General features: G+C 40.3%; 2 protein-coding genes across 7 annotated transcripts in view; both read left to right on the forward strand.

Annotated features, from left to right (window-relative positions):
• Positions 1 to 27,396, forward strand: part of LOC308702727 (tripartite motif-containing protein 16-like) — a 662,678-nt gene that overhangs the window by 397,808 nt on the left and 237,474 nt on the right. The window lies entirely within an intron of this gene.
• The window catches only part of LOC308690188 (uncharacterized protein), a 39,431-nt gene continuing 19,362 nt past the window's right edge, over positions 7,328 to 27,396 (forward strand). For 3 of the 6 annotated variants that reach the window (XR_014030125.1, XM_081364524.1, XM_081364525.1), the window contains exons 1-6: positions 7,373 to 7,999; positions 19,756 to 19,860; positions 19,975 to 20,055; positions 21,037 to 21,150; positions 21,458 to 21,794; positions 25,605 to 25,690. Coding sequence is in view for 4 of the 6 variants with exons in the window: in XM_081364524.1 (XP_081220650.1) it covers positions 7,616 to 7,999; positions 19,756 to 19,860; positions 19,975 to 20,055; positions 21,037 to 21,150; positions 21,458 to 21,794; positions 25,605 to 25,690 (1,107 nt within the window). In the remaining 2 variants the exon portion in view is untranslated. Of the gene's footprint in view, positions 8,000 to 19,755; positions 19,861 to 19,974; positions 20,056 to 21,036; positions 21,151 to 21,457; positions 21,795 to 25,604; positions 25,691 to 27,396 lie in introns of all 6 variants that reach the window. The other 3 variants (XM_081364522.1, XR_014030124.1, XM_081364523.1) reach the window with 3 other exon arrangements.

The following is a 27,396-nucleotide window of genomic DNA, read 5'->3' on the forward strand; positions in this document are numbered from 1 at the left end:
CGAAAAATCTTACACCAATTATACCTTTTCCAAGGGCATGCATTAGATAAACATTCACTTCTGATTGGCTAAGAGAACATTAAGTCTAAACAATAATCTGTAGCAGATAGATAAGTGGGCATATCGTCGTTCATCAGAACAGTTGTTGCCCCACTAGGTTTAGGGGTGGGTTTAGGGGTCGGGGTGGAGGTGGGTAGGTTTAGGGGTGGGTTTAGGGGTCAGGGGGTGGAGGTGGGTAGGTTTATGGGTGGGTTTAGGGGTCAGGGGGTGGAGGTGGGTAGGTTTAGGGGTGGGTTTAGGGGTCAGGGGGTGGAGGTGGGTAGGTTTAGGGGTGGGTTTAGGGGTTTAGGGGTCGGGGTGGAGGTGGGTAGGTTTAGGGGTGGGTTTAGGGGTCAGGGGGTGGAGGTGGGTAGGTTTAGGGGTGGGTTTAGGGGTCAGGGGGTGGAGGTGGGTAGGTTTAGGGGTGGGTTTAGGGGTTTAGGGGTCAGGGGGTGGAGGTGGGTAGGTTTAGGGGTGGGTTTAGGGGTCAGGGGGTGGAGGTGGGTAGGTTTAGGGGTGGGTTTAGGGGTCAGGGGGTGGAGGTGGGTAGGTTTAGGGGTGGGTTTAGGGGTCAGGGGGTGGAGGTGGGTAGGTTTAGGGGTGGGTTTAGGGGTCAGGGGGTGGAGGTGGGTAGGTTTAGGGGTGGGTTTAGGGGTCAGGGGGTGGAGGTGGGTAGGTTTAGGGGTGGGTTTAGGGGTCAGGGGGTGGAGGTGGGTAGGTTTAGGGGTGGGTTTAGGGGTTTAGGGGTCAGGGGGTGGAGGTGGGTAGGTTTATGGGTGGGTTTAGGGGTTTAGGGGTCAGGGGTGGAGGTGGGTATGTTTATGGGTGGGTTTAGGGGTCAGGGGGTGGAGGTGGGTATGTTTATGGGTGGGTTTAGGGGTCAGGGGGTGGAGGTGGGTAGGTTTAGGGGTGGGTTTAGGGGTTTAGGGGTCGGGGTGGAGGTGGGTAGGTTTATGGGTGGGTTTAGGGGTTTAGGGGTCAGGGGTGGAGGTGGGTATGTTTATGGGTGGGTTTAGGGGTCAGGGGTGGAGGTGGGTATGTTTATGGGTGGGTTTAGGGGTCAGGGGGTGGAGGTGGGTAGGTTTAGGGGTGGTATATGTAAGGTGGATATGTATGGTATGCAGTTCCGGCATCAGACTGTTAGGCTGGCGCTGTCTTCCTCACACTGCCAAGACATATGGTTCTGCGGTTCTGCAGTCAGACCGACCTAGACCTCTCCGGGTCGAAGAAAGTTGTCTTCGAGTTCATAAATCGTACATCACAGAGTTCAGGACCTGCAAAGAACGTCAAACGCACACACACAATACGAACAACAGTCCTCTTCAAGGCTAAAGAAGGCCTGTGTTCATTATCTAAAAAGCGGCACACCATAACAGACTGATAACACATTTCACTCAGCAGGGCTGGACTGGGACAGAAAATCGGCCCTGGCATTTTGGCCCAGACTGGCCCACTACATATGATCATAAACACCACCCATCTTTGCACGCCCTTGAATATGTTTTTGTTCAACTCCTATTCATTAAAACACTAATGCCATGTAATGAGTGAGTATAAACGAGTGCGAGTTAACAGATGAAATAAGTACAAAATTGTAATTTATTAATACAATTGAACTACACTACACAGTGATGCATCCAAAAAACAAGATATAAGCTGCATTGGCATAGCAATACCAGTGTTTATCACAGGAATTTTGGTAAAACTGCGGTCGCGGACTTCAGTCTTTCTAGGGGGGTATGGGGGCATGCCCCCCCTTAGAAAATGTTGTGCATTTTAATGTTAAATTCATCAATCTGGTGCAGTTTGAGGGTTCAAAATTAAAAGCTCCAACCCATGTTCAGTGTGCAATATATAAAAAAAAAAATTCAAACCGCTTTTAGTAACAGTGTCTGTCTATATTACTACATAATAATAGTTATAATATTAATCTCATGACAGTAGCCTAATAGCCATATATTGTAAAACAAATGCACTGAAAAATAAAGAAAACTTTATATTTAGTTTTGTACTAATTTCTATATTTGAAAGAGATAAGCACATGATCTTTTATTTTGATGGAAACTGCATCAAGCTTTTATTTTGGCGGAAAACATGGATAAAAACGCGTCTCATTAAACTTCTAGTAAATTTCTGTAATCGTCAACTATGCAGATGTTGAAATAATGCGTAACTGGGTTATGGGTTCCTACACTCATGAGTCATGACATAGCCTAAGTGTTTTGAACATAGGCGTAATTTGCGGGTGGGACGGGTGGGACATGTCCCCACCACTTTTTGCTAAGGTCGATATTGTCCCCACCACTTTTGAAACATCTCGCGGCACGAATGTACCAATACAAATAAACAAAACATCTCCAATTAACTACCAGAGCATTAATTTCGTTCGTTTGTCAAATAAGAGGCGATCTAGCGCTGAAATGTGTTGTTTTTGAAATCAAGTGATCAAAGTGCTCGTTGCCGCTGCGATCAGTGGCGCGCGGTCGGATACTGTGTCTGTTTGTGGCTCGCGCACAGTCTTCACTCGGACGCGCGCTTCAATCCGTTGTGGAGAGAGACTTTCTATTCGTTCCGGTTAAATTACAAAACAAAATGCACACAAACGTGTCCATGCCTGATATACAACCACTGAAAAACATAATCGAGAAAAAAAAAAAAAAAAAAAAAAAAAAACCTACATGAGTGCGGATTGGAACCAAGAACCGAAAACCTCTCCCGCGCTGGGCGAAAGTTCTGCCCCTGGACCATTTAAATACACTCTTAAAATAGTCGGATCAACATATAATAGGCCTCATTAAACGACTAATTAAACCCAATCCCTGTAGGCCTACTATTTAAATCGATTGCTGGACATCGTAATGTTACTGTACATACATCTGTTTTATGATTTAGCATTGAGTTATCCCCCCCCACCTGTCCCACCCACTTTTTAAAACAAAGTTACGCCACTGGTTTTGAAAGTAGTTCTGCTTACCGCGGAGTGGACTCTACACTTTCTCATCTCTCTCTCCTGATCCTCCTCACTATCCTCCTCATCAGCCACTAGAGCTGATGAAGGTCCTGCTGCTGCAGAAAACATTTATATTTTGACACATTTTACAGCGTCTGCTATTTCTATTACACACTATTTCTCTGCACATTCCTCGCGTTTCTCTCAGACTATTTTTTTTTTGACAGATACACACACTGCACGCTCATTCAAAGCCCAAAGGGGGAGGTTTTTAAAGCTGTGATTGGGCCAGCCCAGTGTCAATCAAGAAAACAACCAATGGGCCGCTGATCTACGCGTTTCATGGGCCGGGCTGTCAGTGGAAAAAAAAAAACGCTTACTTTTTTTGACCAATGCATTACACTGGCACAAACCCAGCTCCGCCTATTAAACAAAACAAAACGAATGGGCCGCCGATGTACGCGTTTTATGGGCAGTTAAAAAAAAAAAAAAAAAACTATGAGATGTATCGGCCCAAAAAGCACGTCGGCCCACCGGGCATTTGCCCGGTATGCCAGATTACCAGTTCAGCCCTGTCACTCAGGAACAGGAACTCAGGAACGACATTAATCCTTTTTACTCCCTAGAGAAATGCACATGAGGAAATGCACTTAACAACATCAGGTAAAACTATGGCTGCGTTCCAAACCGCATACTCAATGAGTAGGTACTTAATTTCAATGAGTACTTACTTAACAAGCGCTAAAAGAGTAGGTACTTTATAGCCAAATCTCGTTGAGTATGAATGAGAACCGGACATCTGCCATGTTGACGTTATCATGTGACCTACGACGCGTTATCACAAGCGCAACAACTATTAGAAGATTTGAACGACACGTTTAATTCATCTGTCTGTAAATATCATGATATTGATTAAACTTGCTCCTTTTGTGGTCTTTTTGAAGAAACTGCTGCCCATTTATTTTGTGAGTACATTTAGGGTTGATTTAAGTTCTTATACCCTACTAATGTGACCCACCGTTTTATCCTTAACGATATTTATTTTTATTACGAAATCCCAAAATTGTCATCTCTTGAATATGTTGTTAATTTCTTTATTTTATATCCAAATATTTTCATCCATAAGCAAAAGTGGCTTACTGCTTTGTTTTCCTCTTTTTCTTGTTAAATTTAACTCTCGTTTCATCCCTCAGGCCTATAAATAACAGAAAATGCATTTTTTAAATGTATTATATAATTAATTATTTAAGAAAATATATATTTAGATATTCAACCTTATAGGTTTTTTCCTGTGTATAAAATCTCATGTTTGCAAACCCATGATTGATATATATATATATATATATATATATATATATATATATATATATAGATAGATAGATAGATAGATAGATAGATAGATAGATAGATAGATAGATAGATAGATATACACATATACCTCATAACATCAGTAACTCGACAGCCCTACCTAGAACGGTTTTCCTCAGCGTTTGTAATGTCTGCACAAAGGGAGATTCACCTTTGGAGAAAACTGCTGATTTTATACTCGAAAAATTTAAGTATCATTATTAAAAATTAATATTACCCCAGAACGAATTGCATTGCTATCCCACCCCAAAACATACAATAATAACAACGATAAATGCTGACCAATTAATTATATTACTTTTTACTGAAAATGATATAATTCAATAAAACAAACAAAATGTCATTTGAAATAGCTATGCATGAATACACTCTAGATGTGTATATAGCGAACATACCTACATTTTCATTCAAACAATATATAAAGCATGAATTAATTGTATTTTATTTACTGACAACAATGAGAAATATTAATAAATTAGTTAAAGAATGAATCAAAGTCACCATCACACAATAAACAAATATACAAGTCAACACATGAAACAAAGCTTTATTCAAACTACAATCATGTATGTATGTAGGCTACAGGCGCTGAACCCCACATCCTTCTGCAGTCTCAACACAGCGGTTCCCATTCTGCGGCTCTGATGAATCAGCTGACCGCCAGAGGTGAGCCGTTCTGAGGTTGTTGCGTGATGTGTTGTGCTTCACAATCTGAGGCAATAAGGGCAGGTGGAGCGATGGAGGGACTCATCCATGGCACCATCTCCAGGATTCAGCTCTGGGCTCTTCTTCATCCTCAGTACTCACACCAGTCTGCTGACATTTCAGATGCTGCAAAAATGCACAAACATAACACAAAAGCAGTCATTATTTTTAGAAGACAAAAATGCTTTTTTTTCCACAAATGCCGCCATCATCTTTCCTTGCAGGTCCTGCTCCACCACAAAAGCTGTGCAGCAAATGCACAGAAATCAAGAATCAGAAAAGTGCTGTAGTAGCTCAGTTTGAAAATACAATAATTAAAATAAACTACAACTTAATATTTAAATAGTTGTTGTTATTAATTTCTGTAATGTCACAAAGCCTTTGATGGCAGCATTCAGCTTCATGAGCCACTCTCCTCTGGATAAACACACATCTGTTCATCTGTCCCTGTAACATCCAGACAAGATCCACGTTACCTCTGTGATTTATGAACTCAACACTACATTTACATGTTGAGGTTGTTTTAACTTTTTATCCTACATAAATGTTCCTCAATTTACCAACAGTAATGGACAAATAAAATAGATAACTTATGTTTAGTTACTTTATAGATTTGTTCTACATAATAGCACACATACATCACTCAGATGCCTATTTCATATCTATTAGACGTAGTAATCTGCAATTCTTATAGAAGAGTTTCTTGCCAGATAATAAATAGACATTTAGTAATTGTATTTAAGATGTATATATACGGTTTAAAATGTATGCAAATCCACTTTGGAGACATATGTGTCCTTACTGGAGCTTCTCTGTTAGCTATACATAATAAAATGTGATTTACAGCAAAATCACAAATATATAGCGTCTTTACACCTTCAACAATTCAACAGTTTACTGTACAGTAGTTCAACACATGCGATCATTTGATTTGTAATACTCACATTTGAGTCTCGTCCGTCATCCTTTCCGTCACGTTCGAGTATGACCTATCCTCCGTCTTCTTTTTTATGACGTATCCTCTCGCGTGGCCTCCTGGGATAGAAGAGTATCCATCGGTTGAGCACTCAAAAATCTGGGCGGAAGCAGTAAGCCATCCGGGAACTTCTCGCCTACTCTTCTATTAATACTGATGTTTCGAACGTACTGCTTCCTTCACGTACTGTTTTCGCCTACTATATAGTAGGAAAGTAGGCATATTCGAACGCACTTAAGTCCGAATCTCGCGATAATTAGTACGTCACCCAGGTAATTCTCGCCTACTCTTTTGGATTCGTACATACTTTTTCGCTCGCCTACTCTTTTTCCCATACTAAATAGTATGGAAGTATGCGGTTTCGAACGCAGCCTATGTATACATTGACCTTTAACTTATGCAGGCTGACTAAGAAAGATGGATACGCAACACCTGGGTGCAGAGTCATTTTAGCCACTCTCTGAATCCCAAGAGAGTAATCATCAAAAGGCCCCTGGCTGTGAGCACAACCCAAGGGCACACTTTGGAAGCACCTACAATGGTTAAACAGAGACCATATGAATACATGGATATACTTGATTATTGAACTTTTTAATAAGAATAAAGTAATCATTTCAAAAGGATATATATATATATATTTAATATATATTTAAATTGAAGAGGCAAGGGATTCTGACCCCAACCCTTCAATATATATATATATATATATATATATATATATATATATATATATATATATATATATATATATATATATATATATATATATATATATCCATATACACACAAATATATATGTATACAGATACACACATATACCTATGTGTGTGTGTATATACAGTAGGTCATATACATGTGTGTGTATAGGCCTATATGTTTATAATTTTGGTCTTTATATTCTTAATATTTGTTCCATTATATTCTTAATAAGAAAGATCTTAATGTGGTGAAACAGAAACCGAAGAAATCGTTTAATGCGTTATACACTTCAGCTATTTGTTTTGGCCATTATGATTAGCTTATAGTAGGCCAATGAAAATACATCTTTTAGGGCTATTTTTTATTTTATTTTAAGTTTGCTATTTTATCATGTAACATCATATAAACCACATGGATATTGCTCTCCGCTCTCACGTGCTGATGCTGCCACTGAATCAGTTGCTAAGCACCCAAAGACGCCGCCGCTCACAACACAGGTAATTTCTGTTGACAAACAGAGACTTCATCCAATAAGGATAGAGAGCGTGATGACGCGAGGCGTTCAAAACCAATCAGCATCTTCGGAAGGCGGGGAGAGCGTAAACTGAGAGCAAAATGACCAAAGCAAAGCAGCCGATAACGTGTGACTTAAATGATGAACTAGACGCGACGCATTTTAATCGCCACAATAAACTGATTTAGTATAATTCTACCTTCCTCACAAACATGAGAAAACAGTTTAAACCGATATAATCAAGTGATCATGTTCGAAAACAGACTAAATCGGCTCTTGCGTACTTGTTCAGAGAGAAGTCATTCAAACGAGCATATCTGTGATTGTCGGTTTTGACAGCATCGTAACGTTATTTGCTTAGACCATGTCGACAGACATAAGCCTGCATGAGCTGCTAGATCTCTCCATCGGGACGCCTGATGTCGGAGCGGTCAATTTCAACGCCCTGCACACTTTGCTACACGCCATCCTGGGACACCTGAAAATCGAGAGGGTCAAAACTGCATGGAAAGAGGCGGACAACGACCATGACAGCCCAGCTCAGAGCAAAGCTTCCCTGCTGGAGCCGTCGAGCCCGCATCGGGTGATGGAGGAGAGGGTGCGGGTGATGGAGGAGCAGTTGCGGGCACTGGAGGCTCTTCCCACCGCCACCGAGCTCATGGGCTCCTCTGACACGGCGCTCAGCGACATGTGGACCCTCATGCAGCTCCGCAGGAAGACCCAGGGGAACGAGGACGGGGTGTCCAAGGTAAGAGACAGGAGGAAACTACTACTGTGAACTAGAATTGTATGCTTTACAGGACCATGGTTCCTCCACTACACTGTAGGTCTATCACCACAGAACACAGTTAATAACTTGCCTTGCTGGTAACACTTTACAGTTAGTAAAGTTAGTTTACGTTAGTAAACATTAGTTAAAGGGGTGGTATAATGCCCTTTCCACAAGATGTAAAATAAGTCTTTGATGTCCCCAGAGTGTGTATATGTGAAGTTTGAGCTCAAAATACCCCAAAGATTTTTTATAGCATGTTAAAATTGTCCCCTTTTAAGGGTGAGCAAAAATGCAGTTTTTGTGTCTGTCCCTTTAAATGCAAATGAGCTGCTGCTCCCACTACAGAGGGCGGAGCTCCACAAGCTCGAGTGTGTTAACAGCTTCTTCGATTACCTCACACAGACACACACTGAAAATCTCAAAAACTTTTAGCCTTTTATGTTCAAACCGCAGTCAGACAATGATGGAGAGACTCAAGAAGTGACATGTAGACAACATTTTTGAATTGTTAGTTGATGAATTTATGTAGCTTATGTGTAGTTATCTTCTAATCTAGTCGTTTATTAGCATATTCTGTCTTGATAATCTATAAAATCGCATTTCCGGGGGCGGGGTTTATGTAAATTATGTAAAAATTAAGTGAACAGCTCTTTAAAAAAACATTATTTTCTCAGGGTGTGTTTACACGACAATGATGTACTAATGACGGAAAGGTTTTTCCTTTGATTTTTATAGGATATGTTTTACACAACAACGATATGCTTAAAACGGTTTTAAAACGGCTAAGAACGGAAAAGTTTTCCTTTGAGTTTTCCACGTACAGACGACACCATTGTCAAAACGATCCCCATTCACACGTATCAAAGAAAACGACTAAAAACTCTTTATTCTGTTGCCAGGCCAGTAGATGGCGATGAAACACTATAGACTGAACACGTAATAAGCGTGTGCATGACGTCATTGTTTTCAGAGATTTGCATTTTTGTTGTTTATACGGAGATCGTTTTCAAAAGTTTGCGTTTTCAGGCACCCAAAACGCTGTTGTGGTGTAAATGAACAGCCAAAACGCATAACATTTTTTACGTTTTTAGTTGAAAATGACTTTGTGTAAACAGACCCTTAGTGTACAGACCACGTTGTCAAAACGATCCCGTTCACACGGATCCATGAAAACGAGTAAAATCGCTGTGTTATTCATGTCAGGCCAGTAGGTGGCGACTCTGTAAAGAAACACTGCATATAGACTGAACACGTAATACGCATGTGCATGACATCACTGTTTTCACAAAGTCACGTGTTTACAGCTTACACAGAGACGATAACGGTGCCGTTTTCAAAAGTTTGCGTTTTTCAGGCCCCCAAAAAATGAACGGCCAAAACATATAAGAGGTTTTGTGTTGTGTAAACGGCCCCTCAACTAAAAATGGATTTTTTAATGCGATTTGGACATTCATTTACACAACAATGAAAACATAACGTTATCGTCTAAACTACAAAAACGTGAATTTGTGAAAACGGTGACGTCTTGTTCAGTCTATATGTAGTGTTTCTTTACAAAGTGACATCGCCATCTACTGGCCTGGCATGAATAATACAGCATTTACCATTTAGTTGTTTTCACGGATCCGTTCCCTAAGTGTGAAGAACATTTTGATAATCTAAAGAACCTTTTTTCCAGTATAAAGAGCCTCTCGTGGAATGGAAAGGTTCTTTCATGGTACTATATGTGCCCATAAAGATCCTTTATTATTATGAGTGTATACGTGATAATCATAATTTAATAATCATAATCAAAAAGTTTTATAACTCAGTGATTATGTTTGAAAACATAGTATGCTATGTAGTATTACATTAACATACTATGCAATCAAATATGCCTCATTTGTTTGACACTCGAAAACACAAATAATGGTAAGAAGGTTGTGAATGAATGTACATCTAATCATCATTATTCCTCATTCTCGTCACTGATTGGTCACATCCTTACACTCTTTCTCTTTTAAACCCAAACACTCATTAATCAGGGCTGGTTACAGTTAATAGGCCTAAGTATTGTAAATTAAATTAGTTAATTAGTTCATCTTAAACAGGTTAATTTATCCCACCGCAAATTCCTCTATTCAATGTGATAATTTTGAGAATAAAGTTGAAATAAAGCGGGGTGATGGCTTTAACAGAAGCAAATACCATTGGTAAACAACCTTGTAGCTCACAGTGTGTATCTCATAAAGGTTTATAAGTTATCATTAAAAATCAATCTCTCTATGGAGAAAACGAAAAGTTTTTACATCCAGAATCCGAGTGTTGCACTTTATTGGGTTCACCAGGGTGAATTAAAAAAACACAGGATCTTATTTCGGAATTTGAATGGGAAAAGGCACTGACTGAATTGAATTTTTAGCGCAGTTTTCCCCCGGAAATTGCGATTGTTAACTCATGCTTTCTGTTCTGTGCATCTGTGCGCACCAATCTTGCACTTCTATCTACTCCTCAACCAGACCACCTAGAGACTTCGGGTTTTCGGCACTATGTTAAGGAAGGTCTAATCTCGGGAACGCACAAAAAAAAATCTAGGAAAAGATTTACTATATCTTAGTGTTGTGATCCCATGAGGTGAGAAAATTACGCTAAAACACTCACCGAGTTTTTATTACTTGTTTTTAGACAACATGAATAATTAAACAATAATTGTGAATACTATATTTGTTCCCTGAGATGTAAATGACAATTTTCTCTACGAATATTGAACAAATTAAATGAATATTGAACTTAAAATTTGAATATTGATTGTGTAGGCTAATTCTATTGTGTGATTATTATACTGAAATCTGGGAAATTAAGAGTTTTTCCAACATGATCTGACATTTTTTTATATATATATATTGATTTATTAATTGTATAGAAGAGTATTCCTAAATTAAGTTTTTGGTTGTTGTTGTTAAAAGCAAACAAAAGTTAGAGTTTATGACTGTGAAAGGCATTGCGGGTTGAGCTGTGATGTGCAGAGGCCTGGGCCGGCGAGCGAGCGGCTCCTCTGTTGGGGGTCTGCAGGAGGCTGAATGTTTCATCAGCTCTAGATGACTGATGAAAGCCCACAGAACAATGACCCAATGACACTGAGCTCCATTCTCAAATAACACCATCTGTGTCTCGTGTTCCTCAAACTACATGTTCGTCACACTCCCCAAACCCCTGTTTCTCAGATACTTAAATATCAGTGATGGACGTCAAATAACACTTCCTTTTCACCACATGGACACATTTGACAAGTGTTTTAGTCCAAACACAGTTCTGCTCAGCACAGCCTGTTAACTAAAATGAGGCATCATGAAATAGATCAAGTCTGTGTGGAGGGTAAACACTTTTTGCTGTATGTTGATTGGCAAACAACAGAGTTTGTACTTTTGAAATTAAGGGTACGTTTACACAACGATTCAGTATAAAATGAAGTTTTTCCTTTGCGTTTTTCTTGCACAGACGACAACGTTGTCAAAACGATCCCGTTCACACGGATCCGTGAAAACGAGTAAAATCGTTGTATTACTCATGCCAGGCCAGTAGGTGGCGATGTCACTTTGTAAAGAAACACTACATATAGACTGAATGCGTAATATGCAGGATGTCACCGCTTTCACAAATTCATGTTTTTGAAGATAACAGTATAGTTTTCAGAAACTTGCCCTTTGGAACACAATTTCAAATATTTGATTAGCATATTCGCCCAAAACGCTGTTGTTGTGTAAATAAACGGCCAAAACGCAAACAAAGTTTTACGTTTTTAGTTGAAATCAATGAGGTGTAAACGGCCCCTAAGTCTCATAGGTGCCAGTCAAGTTTGGAAACATCTACTAGTTCTTCATTATTACTATGATCCGCATTTAGTCAAATGAAATAACACATGATAATGTAATGTAGTGACCAAAAATCCTAAAAAATTAAATAAAATTCAATGCGGAAGAAATCTATTTTCTGTGATGTGTCAGACTCCCGATGCACTAGCTACTATAGGTAAATAGCTTGAAGAATTAAGTGTAAATGGTTGTAAACAGTAAAACTGTAAAACTTTGTACAGTAAATGGTCAAATTGTTTGCACTACAAACCAGTGTGTTTAATCAATCTATCACAATCTACTGTAATAATCTAATCTACAGTCTTTATTCCACAAACACACAAGCAAAGATATTCCAAACAAGAAAACACAAATCCAAACAGGAAGACAATTATAATCCAACAGGAAACGCAACAGCTTTACAAAATACATGTAAAGACAATAGCTGGGTTTCCATCGTGAAGAGAATCTTTTCAAAGTTCGCAAAAAAAACATGCGCAATTTATTTGGCAAAAGCGTTTCCATCTCACATTATTTGCATTAACTCTTTTTCAATAACCACCTCAAGCGAGCGTAAAAAAAAATGTGCAAAATTTTATGACAGATGTGGGTAATGAGTTACTTTGGTGAAAGTAACTAAGGAAAAAAAGGCAAACATGAACTAAACCACAGGAAATGAAAAGCAAGACACCACAATATCAGAATAAGAGTCCTTGAACAATGAACACACAAAACAGGGGAAATCGTGACAATTATGACAATGCATTAAAATAATATGATAATAAATGCCATTTGGCAAAATCAAGCAGCATAACAGACTGTTTTTGAACAGCTAAAATAACTGGTAGCGAATTACACCGAAAGCCAGACGGTTACAAATGGCCACACATCCGCTCTTGCATTAAAAATAAGGTGGATATGACCTTTAACCAATGTCACTGACATTTTTTAAAATAAAATTTGATACATTTTTATTGGAAAGCATAGATGTATTTTGAAGCTTTTGTTTTGTTGTAGAACTTTATGTCATTTATGCACTAACGCTCAAAAGTTTAGGCTCAGTAATAAAAAACTATAACGAAATTAATACTTAAATTTAATTCAGCAAGGATGCATTAAATTGATCAATATTGACAGTTAAGACATAATAAATAAATCTTTCTATTCATAAAATATACCTGATTTTTTTTTTTATCACGGTTTCAACAGAAATATGTAGAACAACTGTTTTCAACATTGATAATAATCAGAAATGTTTCTTGAGCATCAAATCATCATATTTAAATGATTTCTGAAGGATCATGTGACACTGAAGACTGGAGAATTGATGCTGAAAATTCAGCTTTGATCACAGGAATAAATTACATTTTACAATATAATCACATAGAAAACAATTATTTTAAATTGTAATAATATTTCACAATATTACTGTTTTTCTGTATATTTGATTAAATATATGGTAAGTATTAGAGATTTGAAAAATAAATAAATAAATAATAATAATAATAATTGTACTGACCCCAAAGCCCAAACTTTAAAACAGTAGATGTAATAGAAAATTGCATAAATGACTGCATTAATAAGAAACATAAAACGATAAAAGGTTCTGAATGTTTTTGCATTAAATACGCAAATTGACCCCTGGTTTCACAGACAAGGCTTAAATCTAGTCCCAGACTAAACTGAATGTTTCAGTTGTTTTAACTGAAAGCAACTAGACCTGACATATATATTAAAATATTCCCATGCCATTGTTCCGTCTCAAGATGTACACCAGTAATGTTTTTTTCTAAGGCACGTTTATAAAAGCTACTTAAATATCCTAACTGAACTAAGGCCTAATCCTGGCTTAATCTAAGCCCTGTCTGTGAAACCAGGCCTAAGCCTTTTAATTTTGCTTTAAATTTTAAAATAAATATATTTTTTTCTAATTTAACATGTTATAGTGAGACAATGAACAAAATTCTCCAAATTTATTGTATAATACTAAATATTTATAATAAAATATTTCATACATTTTTAGCATTTTAAAGTCCCCCTGTAGTAAATAATCTTATCCCTTAAAACTAATCTTTGATCACCAAAATTACATATTTAAATGTTTTTTCCTTGAAAATAATTTTTTTCATGCCTTAAAGTAGCTTAAATGTACAGTAAAGGACCGTTCACACCAAGCACGATAACTATAAAGATAACGATAAAGATAACTATATATGCGTCCATGCACACCAGCGACCGATAACAGTCTTTTTATTCTAAGCACGCGCGCGCCCGGATGATCCAGATCACCATTCTAAATGCGCGAGACCTTTAAATTATTATGGATTCTGATTGGCTGTCAGTGTTTTATCGTTCGACAGCTGGAAAAAAAATCGTTCTGAAAGTGATCCCAACGATATCGTTCCTCATATCTTTATCGTTATAGTTGTGGTGTGAACTCTGTTATTCTTTAATATGGAGAACGATTTTTAGAATTATATCTTTATCGTTATCTTTATAGTTATCGTCCTTGGTGTGAACGGGCCTTAACTCTACACTCTCGCCTCATTTAGTATAAATGTGGTTCTATGCATATGCAAATGAGCCCCGCCTCCACTCACTCACACCAGCTCAGAGATCCACTGGTTGACGATCACACGTTGATCTGATTGGTTACAAGGTAGTTTGTGACGTCAGAAACACCAGCGATTTCAAACCGTGTTTTTGAGACTGTCTTTGGTTCACTGCAGTTTTAAGGAGAAAATACTCAGCAATGGTGTCGACTTATGAATTTACTCATGGTTTGTCTTAAAGTACATTAAAAACTCCACATAGACATATAAACAACATTAAAAACTTGATTTTAACTCTTTCATTTCATTGATGGGGTTATACGGTAGGGGGTGCTATAACTCATCTTCTGAAAGAGTTCAGACTCTCCGGGTCAAAACACAGACAAAAAAGCAGCAGAAACAAGCGATAAACGCATTACATTTGCACTCTGTAGTCTTTAAAAAAGATGAAAAATTTGTTCAAAATGTTGCTTTTTTATAATACTTACCAACATTTAAGTGTGGATAAAAAAGGAATGCATGAAGCAGGCATAAAACGTTTTTTTAAGGCAGAGGCTCTGTTATTTCTTTTGATAAATTGCATATTCAGATATTCATTCAACAAAACATTCATGACATTTTTGTGAAAATGATTAAAAACGCTGGTGGTGACTGGCAACTTAATAAAAAAAGAAACAGTCCTAACATCTTTTTTTGTACCCAGTGGCATTATAATCACTCAGGGTTATGATCAACTGTAATAAGAAGGTGGAAGACATTAGTGTTGTAGCACTGATACGTCTCACATGACGCTGAGTCTGGCTTTAGCTGCGATCACGTCTTCATCCATCCACAGTAATGAGCCTCCCGCAGAGCCGCCGGTGCACGGGGAGGTCCTGCTCATCTTCTTAATCATTAATGTTTGGTTTGGACATGTTTGGAGTCACCCATGGTTATCCGCCAGTGCCCTCAGATGACCCCCGCCAGCCGAATCCGGGGAGGCCGGACAGGAATGAGAAGCACTTGTGACCCACAGCAATGCTGGCGTCAAACATGTGACCCGCGGAATAAACACCGGCTCATTGGAGTGATGCCTTCAATGAGGAACGTCAAGGGGGGTCTGGATGGTAATGATTCCCGGAGGGGTGTGTGGTTGCATAAACCGACGGAGTCAGGCCGCTCATCACATGCTCTTTCCCAGGTCTGATGAGGTTAGGGTGTTCCCTATCATATTCACTTCTGGTGTTTTGACTGAACCGGGGTGTGGAGTAGAGCCCTGTGCCCTGATACGGTGTCATGGTGACAAAATGACGAGCCGGGACAGTTTGAACTCTCCTGTGGCGATGACTCACGTCGTTAAAGAACAAACGATGACTGACTTGTTAAACAGCTTGTGTGTGTCGTTTATATTTGCTGTGAACAGCTGGACTAAATTCTTATCATACCTAATTACCATAAACAAATGGCCTGTCAGGTTCATAATGACAAATTGTCCCTTGCGAAACGGACCGTGGCAGGACTAGGCTATAGTAGCTGATGTGTTCTCTGATACATCAAAAGTTTGGGGTTTAACAAAGGCTCTAATGCTAATTCTGCATCCAAAAATACAGTAACACTGTCATATTGTGAAGTATTATTATGATTTATGACCTGGTTGAATATATTTTAAAATCTAATTTATTCTTTCTGATTACTCCAGATCCTTCAGAAATCATTCTAATATGCTGATTTGATGCTCAAGAAAATTTCTGACAGTGTAATATTTTTTTATGGAAACCGTGATACCTTTTCTCCCCACGATTCTTTAATTAATAAATGTTTTAAAAAAACAACATAAAAATTTCTTTGAAATAGACATTTTTTATAACATTCTAAATGTCTTTATTGACACTTTTGATTCATTTAATGCACCCTTACTGAATAAAAGTCGTACTGACAAAACTTTTGAACCGTAGTGTATGCATATCTGTTATCTAATGGTAATATCACAGTACTTCAACGTCTTATATCATTCAATATACAGTCATGTGAAAAAGAAAGCACACCCTATAGAAAGTTATGCTTTTGCATATCAGAAAATTATAAAAATCATCTGGTCTTAAAATTAGGTAAATACAACCTCAGATGAGCAACAACACATGACATATTACACCGTGTCATTATTTATTTAACAAAATTAAAGCTAAAATGGAGAAGCCATGTGTGAAATACTAAGAACACACTATGATTCAATAGCTTGCAAGGAATCGTTCTCTGTGTGACAGTATCAGTCTCTCACATTGATGTTGAGGACTTTGACTGGGTCACTGAAACACTTTGACTCTTGTCTTTTTCAGCCCTTCTGTTGTAGATTTGCTGATGTTCCTGGGATCATTGTCCTGTTGCACAACCCAGTTTCGGCCAAGCTTTAGCTTTCAGACAGATAGTCTCACATCTGACTCTAGAATACTTTGGTTTACAGAGGAGTTCATGATCGACTCAATGACTTGTGTCTAAGCTGTGCTTCTTTTTAGAGAGAAGATTATTTCTCATGACAACCCTCCCAAACATGCCATACTTGTCCCGTCTTTTTCTAATTGTAGTGTCATGAACTTGAAGATTTGACATGTTAACTGAGACCTGTAGAGTCTGAGATGAAGCTCTTGGGTGTTTCGTGATCTCTCTGACCTGGGGTGAATCTGCTGGGACGTCCACTCCTGGGAAGATTGGCTGCTGTCTTGAATGTTTTCTTGTGAATTATCTTCCTCACTGTAGAATAATGGACTTCAGATGGTTTGGAAATGGGCGTATAACCCTTCTCAGATTGATGGCAGCAACAACTGCTTCTCTAAGATCATTGCTGATGTCTTTCCTCCTCATTATTGTGTGAACACACACACCTGAATGATCCAGACCAGCAAACAAACAAAACTCCTGCTTTTATAGAGGAGATCACACTTGCTCATGATCAATTATACAAATACTTACAGCTTTTCCATTTTGGTCTAGTTTTTGTTAAATAAATAATGACATGGTGTAATATGTCATGTGTTGTTATTCATCTGAGGTTGTATTTACCTCATTTTAAGACCTGCCAAGGTCCAGATGATTTTTTTATTATGTCATAATACGTAAAACCATAGAATTCAGTTGTATCAATTCATTGTAATATGCCCCAACACTACCAAAATAGATAAATAAATAAATAAATAAATAAAAAGGGTATTACCATAATACACGTCTAAAAAAAATCCCATATGACAAAAAACACACACACACATATATATATATATATATATATATATATATATATATATATATATATAAGCCAATCACATAACGTTTGGTTATGACGTGTGTTATGCGCAGGCTCAGCCGCATCGAACTTCCACTGTAAACACATGTATGATGTGAAGAAACCATCGAGCGAAATACCGGAGTGAACATGGCTGTGAACGACTTTTGCAGATTATTTGAAGTAAATCTACCACGGTACAATCATTGTCTACGTCACAGCTCTCAGCCCACCCTCTGTTCGTTGATTGGCCAGCTGTTTTGAGGCCGGAGGAAAATGGGGAGATAGGTCGCTATCTCAGACTGAGTACAGAAGCGAACTGAAATTGAGCGGAAGTACGAAGTCTGACGTAGTCAGGCTAATCTTTTGAGTTTCTTTAATAAAACCTGCTGCACTTGGATCCTGCTTCTGCATCTGCTTCAGCCGTCTTCTTCACAGAAGAACTCTCCACATAATGAATCCAGCAGCGGAAATCATGCGTCTCCGTCAAAGGGATCGACCCATTGAAAGCTTTGTGATGGATTTTTTAGAGCTTGCTCACCTGACTGGTATGGACAAGGTATGTCTTATGATCTTTTTTCGTGGAGGACTATCCGAGCCGCTCGGCTCCGTAATGCCATTACATGACCCTAGCTGGACTCTTGAGCATTATATTGACCTTGCCCTTTCCTTGAGCGGTTCAACTTTTACTGTGGGTTTGGTGGACGAGGAACCCCGCAACCCTACAGTACCCGCAAAGTCTAAACTTCTTCACGGCACTTCTTTGGGGCAGTGGGTCCCTTGATAGGGCCATGGAGGCCGCGCCTCAATGGTCCCCTGAACTGTCGTCTTCGCCCTGGCCGTCTGAAGGGCCGTCTCCGCCCTGGCCACCTGCACTGCCTGCTCCGCCTTGGCCTCCTGCACTGCCTGCTCCGCCTTAGCCTCCTGCACTGCCTGCTCCGCCCTGGCCTCCCGTCCTACCGCAGTCTCCAGGTCCTCTTCCGCTCCACGGGCCTCGTCCTCCATCCCGCCTCTGCTCCTGGACTGTTATCCTGAGAAGCGTCTGGAACCCACTCCTTAATTGGGGGGCTATGTCACGATTCATGTCTGTTCCCCTGTCTCATCCTATGTTTAGCAGTTCCCTGTTATGTTGATTAGTCTCCCCAGGTGTTTTTCATTAGCCACGCCCCCTTGTTATCTTGTTTAGCTTGTCCGTCTGTGTATTTAAGCCCTTTGTCTTGTTTCAGTCTTGGTGAGTTCTTGGTGTTGTATGTTGACTGTTCCCGAGTCTCTGAGTTTGCTATCTTTTGAGTTTCTTTAATAAAACCCGCTGCACTTGGATCCTGCTTCTGCATCTGCTTCAGCTGTCTTCGTTACACTCGCAATAATGACTTTTTTTTTCTCACAATTGAGTTTATATTGCAATTCTGACTTTTTTTATCTCGCAATTTTCTTGCATATAAACTCGCAATTGTGAGGTATAAAGTCCAATTCTGATGGAAAATGTTATTTCTTAGAATTGCAAAAGTTAAATCTTAATTATGACTTTATAACTCGCAATTACAAGTTTAGATCATGCAGTTGCGAGATTTAAACTCACAATTGTGTCACAATTACCTTTTTTATTTCTTATTCTGTGGTGGAATCAAGCTTCCTTCCTCTGTACGCTAGTCATCCCTTCAGTTTAATAAAGTTACGTCCAAGATAAATTTGTGCATCAAACAGAGCCTCACAGGGAAGCAAACAGCACTAAGAGTAACACAGGTTAGACATCAGGGGTTACGCAAACATATCAGAAAGTGGGCGGACAGCGATGCCACATCCTGTTTGATTCAAGGCTGATTCCCAGGGCTTTGTGCGGTCATGGCAACCTCTGGTGGGGTTAAAGGTCAAAAGTTCAGAAAGTATATTACTTGCCTTTTCAAAGGAAGAGACACGGAGGATGTGCTTAACTGATTCAGCAGTGCTCTCATAGAGTTTGATCCCTCTTCAAAGTTCAGGCAAAAGGGATTATGGGCTTTTTCTCTGAAGAGCGTGTTTGTTTCCCAGTTACTGTTGCCCAGTATGAGAGGTATGAAATGAAACCAAGTAAATCTTCAAAGACTGTTTCCTCCTCAGTGTATGGACTTAATCCAAGACCTGCTGAAGGAAGTCCAGGCGCTCAAAGAGTCCAGAGATGATCTGAGACAGAAAGTTGATGCGCTGAATGTTCAGCTCAGCCAGGTGAACACACACACACACACACACACACACACACACACACACACACACACACCAGTATCACTCACATTTCTGCTCATTTATATTCAGCACTTGATAACATGTTGTCATCCTCAGCTGAACATGAATGAGTTGGGTGACCGTATTGTGGCTATGGAGCAGTATTGCAACCGAGTGCAAGAACTGGACAACACCACGGTGAGTGAGGAATAGTTCAACCAAAAATAACTTGTCAAATTCACCCATGAAATTTCACAAACAAAGAAAGTCCACTGTCAAAAGTGTGCCAATGTATGAAGCCTCTTGTACACAGAAGTCACTTCACATCCCTCGTGCAATCTCCAGATCACGCCGATTCCTGTTGAAATTCCTTTTGAAATAAAAGTATTAAAGATGTTAAATAAGTCTCTGATGTCCCCAGAGTGCACAAAATACCCCACAGATATTTTTTATATTTATTTTTACCTCACACAGACACGCACTGAATATTTCAAAAACTTTTAGCCTTTTATGTTCAAACCACAGTCAGACAAAAATGGAGAGACTCATGTAGGAGTGACAACATGTAGAATGCAACAGGACATTTTTGAATGGTTAGTTGATGAATTTATGTTGCTGATGTGGAGTTATCTATCTTCTAATCATTGATTAGCATATTCTGTCTTGATAATCTATAAATTGCATTCCCGGGGGTGGGGTTTATGCAAATTTTAGGGTTAGTGATGTCACTAACCCATAAGGAAGCTCATTGTAGTCTCTACTCTACCAGCCGTTTGTTATAGTCCTTAAAAGGCGATTTCTGTAAAAGCAAATATCTCCCTTTGCTTTGAACTTGGAGCGTCGTGACTTTACTCACTAAAACACAGACAATGAATAACTAAAGCATGAAGAATTCATCATTTTGCATTATAATAGTGCTGTCAGGATTATGTTTTGTTCGTTCTGTTTCCCTGTCATGTATTCCCTGACCTAGGCTGTGTCCGAAATCGCCCCTATACCCTTAAAGGGATGGTTCGGAGTAAAATCAACCTAGGGTACTTTGCACCATGACCTCGAGCCAAACATGTTCCTGATGATCGAGATTTGTGCTGAAACAATAACAAGGACTTTATGTCGTCAGAGAATTATTGTGTCATGTTTATTTAGAAAACGCTGAATTACATTTTTCCTCTCTCTCAGAAAGAGCTGAAGGACAAGATGGCCCAGTACCCTGTTCCAGAGGAGCTCACACAGTGTGTCACATGGGACGAGATGCAGGCGGCGCTCATCAGTGAGAGGCAGAAGATCCAGGAGGCACGTCCAGCCGTAATCACTCAATACAAAGCGCAAAGTCAATTTAGTGTGTCCTGTAGCTTTCAGAAGCCAGTAACCTTTCACAACCATCCTAAATCTCACAGGTTCTTATCGCAGTCATTGTTTTGTCAGAGCAGGCGGCAGCTGCAGTTGAGGCAAACATTGACCTGAATGAATGATTTGCTAAATGTAAATGCATAACCAACATCTACAAACAGAAACTGAGGCCAAAAACGAAGACATTCATCTCAGCCTCAGGTGGCATGAACTGTGCTTTTGTAAATGACATTCCCTCTTGCGTTCCCAGGGGTTGCAGGACACAGTCTCCGCCGCTAAAGACACTGTACCCGTCCTCCCTTTGAACCTTGGTAGCCCGATCAAGGATGACAGAGCAGGTACAGGTGGGACACCTGGTGTAGATCTCTCTTCTCCACATCAGTCCCTGTCTGACGAGGCTCTGTGCACTGCTACGGGCCGGGTCAGCGTTGGGGCCGAGCGTTACCCGGAGACCGTAGAGGCTCTGAAGGAGGTGGGCAGACTGAGAGACAGACACGAGAGTCTGGAGACCCGTGTGGGACAGCTGGAAGCAAACAAGGCTGATCGGACCCAGCTTCAACATCTGCAGGATCTCCTCACTGCAATGGGTACGACATACACAGCAGGGTCTCAACCGACAACATCCTGCGTTAATTCTATTATTCATTCAGAATCACATTTATAGTTCATGGTGACCACACAAAGAGGCTTATTGCTTGAAAAGATGCCGATGTTAAAACAAGTTTTATCCCAGATGGCAACATAGTGTCGGCCCAGATCCAGCCCACATCTGGTATTTTGAATACAGTTTTTCCATTCAATGGAAGTCAATGGGGTCCAAAACAACAATATTAAAAACGATTGACTTTGACGATCGTGTCGCTAATGACAAGGGTTTCTGAACTCTATATAAAGCCCAATTAATATAAAATGGGCATTACAGGGGCCACACCTGCAAATCAGTCAAATATATCCATTTATACTATGTACTTGCATCAAAAAATATTTTTAGGTACATTTTATTTGTACAGAGAGTCTGGCCACTCTCCATTGACAAGCGTTAACTTCATTAAAGGCGGGTACTCTGTTGAAGTTTAAAACTATTGGATCTGCCCAGAGCCACTCTGGATCTGCCATAACCGATCACTAACGTTTGGTCGTGACGTAACCCTAAAGGCCCTTTCACACTGGACGCGATTTTGACGCACGAATAATTCGCGCGATGGGTTTATTTTTTGATCAGCTGTTTGTGTAATGAGTGCTTCCACACCGAACGCGAATGTGCTGCGGCGAAAAAACGACTTTTATTTTTTTCGCTTCGATGTCGATTTTTTTTTACTTTTGCTGCGACAGAAAAGGCTTCAGCCAATCACATACTACAAGGACAACGATTTGAAAGACAATGTGTGGCGTAGCATTGCCAACCAACTCGGTTATCTTGACTGTGAGTATACTGTGTGATAGTTTTAGTCGTTGTATAGTCCTGTGCTGTGTAGGCTAGCAGGCTAAACTACATTTGGGATAGAAAGCTAACACTATTATCGTCAAAGATAGAGACAGAGACCGTGTTTACTTTGAACACGTAACAAAATGTAGTGAGACTATTTAGGGCTGCTTTTACATTCTTTGATATCTACAGTTTCTAGTCGAATGATTTTTAACTTACTTACGTCGTGTGTTACATGTAATGTGTATTTACATTACAAAACGAACTGTGTTTAGTTGAAGACGCAAAAAAAAACTGTGCACATAAGCATACTCCCCTTCAGACTCTCTGTTCTGTAAGATTGGCTGCACCCAAAACCTTCTTTTCTGTCTTTTAAATAAAATGAAAAGCTCGTCTTCACTGGATGCTATGACTGGATGATGAAGTGTCCATGTTTTCTCAGCTGTCGGCGCGATTCGCGCGAAAGTTTTGGAATGTTGAAGCTCTCTGAACGTCACAAACGTCGCAAATTCGCGTCGCGGCTGATGTGAATGGTTTTGATGCGAACTATTCGCACACGAACTATTCGCTTTTTCGTTTCGCTTTTTCGTTACGCATCCGGTGTGAAAGGGCCTTAAAACTCAAACTAGCGCACGACCTTAACGTCAACGTTCTCAGCAACTCCCTCTGTTCGCTGATTGGACCAGTAAAAATTTGGCCAGAGAAAACCCAAGAATATACCGCAAACCCAGACGGAGTACTGAAGGAAAATGAAAACTGAGCGGAAGTACATAGGAGGGTGGAGCCAGGCTAGGTTTAAGTGTGGGTTAAAGTGTAAGCGAAGGTTAACAGTGTAATTATAGATGTGATTACAGAAATTAACTACTGCTGTGTCATGGTTTTGTTTTTGGGTTTGTTCACGTCATGTTTCCATGTCTGTCATGTGATTCCCTTTTAGACATGTGATCCTGCCATGTGTTCCCGCCATGTGTTCCCTTGTCTGTGTCATGTTGTCATTGGCTCATTGTTTCATTGTTCACAGGTGTCCCTTGTCTAGTCATTAGTCTTGGTTGTATTTAAGCCCTCATGTTTGCCATGTGTCTTGGTCAAGTATTGTTTCCTGTAGTTCTGCTGTTATGTAAGTTCATGTTCATGTCTAGATTTTTGTTTTCATGTCACGCCATGTTTTTGTTTCATGTTTGGGTTTTGTTTATAATAAACTGCACTTGGGTTCTCATTTACACTTGCCTCCAGTGGATTCTTTACAGAATACTCGACCTCGACCATGAACCCAGCGGTTGCCCTCCTAAACCTACGCCAGCAGAATCTTCCCCTGGAAACATATGTGGAGAAATTTTGTGGACTGTGTTGCCTGGTAAAATTTAATGATGTAGCTCTTAAAGACATTTTTCGTTTTGGGCTGAACGATCTGGTGCGGTCCCAATTGCCAGGGGGAAATATTAATTTTTCCCTGGCCCAGTATATTGACTATGCCCTTTTGTTAAATGGCTCAACACTTACTGTGGGTTTAACGGAACACCACAAACCCACATTATCCTCTCAGCCTGAACCACCTCACACCATGTCTGCCAAGTCTGAGTCTCTTCACGCCATGTCTGCCAAGTCTGAGTCTCTTCACGCCATGTCTGCCAAGCCTGAGCTTCTTCACGTCATGCCTGCCTAGCCTGAGCCACTTCACGTCATGTCTGCCATGTCTGAGTCTCTTCACGTCATGCCTGCCAAGTCTGAGTCTGTTCACGTCATGCCTGCCAAGCCTGAGCCACTTCACGTCATGTCTGCCATGTCTGAGTCTCTTCACGTCATGCCTGCCAAGTCTGAGTCTGTTCACGTCATGCCTGCCAAGTCTGAGTCTGTTCACGTCATGCCTGCCAAGTCTGAGTCTGTTCATGCCACGTCTGCCGCCGAGCCAGTGTCTCCAGACAAGATGGCCGCCACCACGTTGCCTGAGCCCTCAGCAGAGATGGCCGCCGCCACGCCTGAACCTGAGTCCTCAGCAGAGATGGCTGCCACTAATCCTGAGCCCCCAGTGACCGCTACACTAACCATTATGGCCACAGCCATATGGTGTGTGTGGTCGGTGCACACATTTGAAGTTCACATCACGCCTGCCGAGCCAGAGGCTGTTCACGTCATGCCTGTACGGGCAGTAGGGTCCTTGATAGGACCATGGAGGCTGCACCCCCATGGTCTCCTGAATTGCCGGCTCCACCCTGGCCACCTGAACTGTCTGGTCTGCCCTGGCTTCCTGCACTGCCGGATCCGCCCACGCCATGCCACGGCCCAGGTCCGTCCACGCCAGGCCACGACCCATGTCCTGTCCCCCTGCACGGGCCTGGCCCTCCATCCCTCCCCCAAGACCACCTCCGCTCCACCACCCTCCTGGAGTTTTTTTGGGGTTCTGTTGGGCGTCGGGAGCCGCCCTTAGAGGGGGGGATCTGTCACGGTTTTGTTTTTGGGTTTGTTCACGTCATGTTTCCATGTCTGTCATGTGATCCTGCCATGTGTTCCCTTGTCTGTGTCATGTTGTCATTGGTTCATTGTTTTATTGTTCACAGGTGTCCCTTGTCTAGTCATTAGTCTTGTGTGTATTTAAGCCCTCATGTTTGCCATGTGTCTTGGTCAAGTATTGTTTCCTGTAGTTCTGCTGTTATGTAAGTTCATGTTCATGTCTAGGTTTTTGTTTTCATGCCACGCCATGTTTTTGTTTCATGTTTGGTTTTGTTTATAATAAACTTCACTTGGGTTCTCATTTACACTTGCCTCCAGTGGATCCTTTACAAGCTGTAATTACATGCAGGTATTTTTAATAATTACAAGGTCAATGTAAAAATGTACACAATAAGTGCATAGTTAGTACTAGTTAAATACACTTAATATGAAGTGGGTCCCAATTTTTATTCACAGGCAAGTTACTTTTTGTCAATATGCTTGTGTAAGTATGTTTCTGACATTTTGTTTGTGATGTCTGCAGGAGAGCGGCAGATTCCTGACCATGTGCCGGAGCAGCTGAATCATCTCAGGACTCTTGTGGACAGTCTTCTAGAAGATAAAGAGAAGGTATGAGTGAAAATAATCCAACCTAACCTTTCCTCTAACCCTCTCTTTAAAAACACATTTTAGGGTTATCAGATTGTATGATAGTCAAGTTCCTCTAAAGGCTGTTTTCATCGTTACAGTTTATGTAATTATCTAAACAGAACTTCCCCTAGACTTCTATTGTTGTAAAAGGTGAAGTGTGTCATTTGTGTCAGTCAAATAGATAGTCCAGCCTAAACTAATGCCGGTGACTGAGCAACCAATGTCGAGATGCTCAAACAAACAGAGCAATGTATTGATTGAGCCACAATGACACTTTTCAGCGCAATCAATCTAACTGGGATAGGAGAATATATTTGAAGGTACTCTATGTAACAACATTTAAATAATGAGTCAATACATCATCAATCCTTCCTCCAAAACATGTTTTTGTCTTACCGTGATTAACTGTGGTAACCCAGACATCAACATGGTGTCGGCCCTGATCCAGGCCACATCTGATACATGCGTACTAAATGTGGGCCGGATCTGGGCCGACACTATGTTGCTGTCTGTCTGGGAAGCATATTATAAGTGTTTATATTTTAGACCCTTCAGGATATTTTTCGCAGGAAATTAATTTTAAACATTTCCAAACCCCAAACTTTTGTTCAGTTGTGGAAATGGAAAACGAATTTTATAAATGGCATTTCTAAATATGATTTGGAAAATTTGTTAAGTTCTGTTCCGAATTGTTGTTTTCCACCTCATTTTAAATTCTGGAAATTAAATGGTTCAATTCTGAATGACACACAGCCCATGGTTTTGGGCTGTTTTTTTTTTTCACAGCCCAATCTCTGATTGGTCAGATGGCCCAGTCTGTTGTGATTGGTCTACTCTGCTCTGATTGGTCAGATGACCCAGTCTGTTGTGATTGGTCTACTCTGCTCTGATTGGTCAGATGGCCCAGTCTGTTGTGATTGGTCTACTCTGCTCTGATTGGTCAGATGGCCCAGTCTGTTGTGATTGGTCTACTCTGCTCTGATTGGTCAGATGGCCCAGTCTGTTGTGATTGGTCTACTCTGCTCTGATTGGTCAGATGGCCCAGTCTGCTGTGACTGAATTACTGACAACTCGTTTCAGGCATTTCAGGATCGATTCCTTCTTTTAGGAGTTCATAACTCCATTTATCTGCACTTTTATCCTTGAAACTTTGCAGACCTTTTACATTCACAAACAGCTTTATGTCACACTACATGAAATATAATATTTCTGAAAAAGCGTAATAGGGGCACTTTAAAATAACCTAACTGCATAAGTGTGCACACCCTTTTCTAATTGGGTAAATGGCTGTGTTCAGAATGAACTAATCATCAAGGCCATGTGAAATGGTACACATCTGTCTTCTCCTGAAGTTACTCTGATAAACTCCAAATAAGCTGGGGTGTGTACACTTATGCATTTAGTTAGTGTTTTTTTTTTTTTTATGTTTATGTTTATTATTTTCTCTGAAATATGTCATTGCTTAGGTTATTTTTACATTATAGCTCCAATTCTTTTGTTGTTGACTTTATGGGCCCTATCTTGCACACAGCGCAATTGACTTTGTACACCAACGCATGTATCATTCCTATTTTGCACCCGCGCACAGCGGACTTTTCCCTCCACAGACGCACGTCGGTAAATTAGGAAATGAACTTGCACTCCCAGGGGAGGTTCAGCGAGTTCCGGCACAAACCTTCCCTGGT

Source organism: Scardinius erythrophthalmus (genome assembly GCF_964197995.2).
Source record: "Scardinius erythrophthalmus genome assembly, chromosome: 1".
Taxonomy (NCBI): Eukaryota; Metazoa; Chordata; class Actinopteri; order Cypriniformes; family Leuciscidae; genus Scardinius; species Scardinius erythrophthalmus.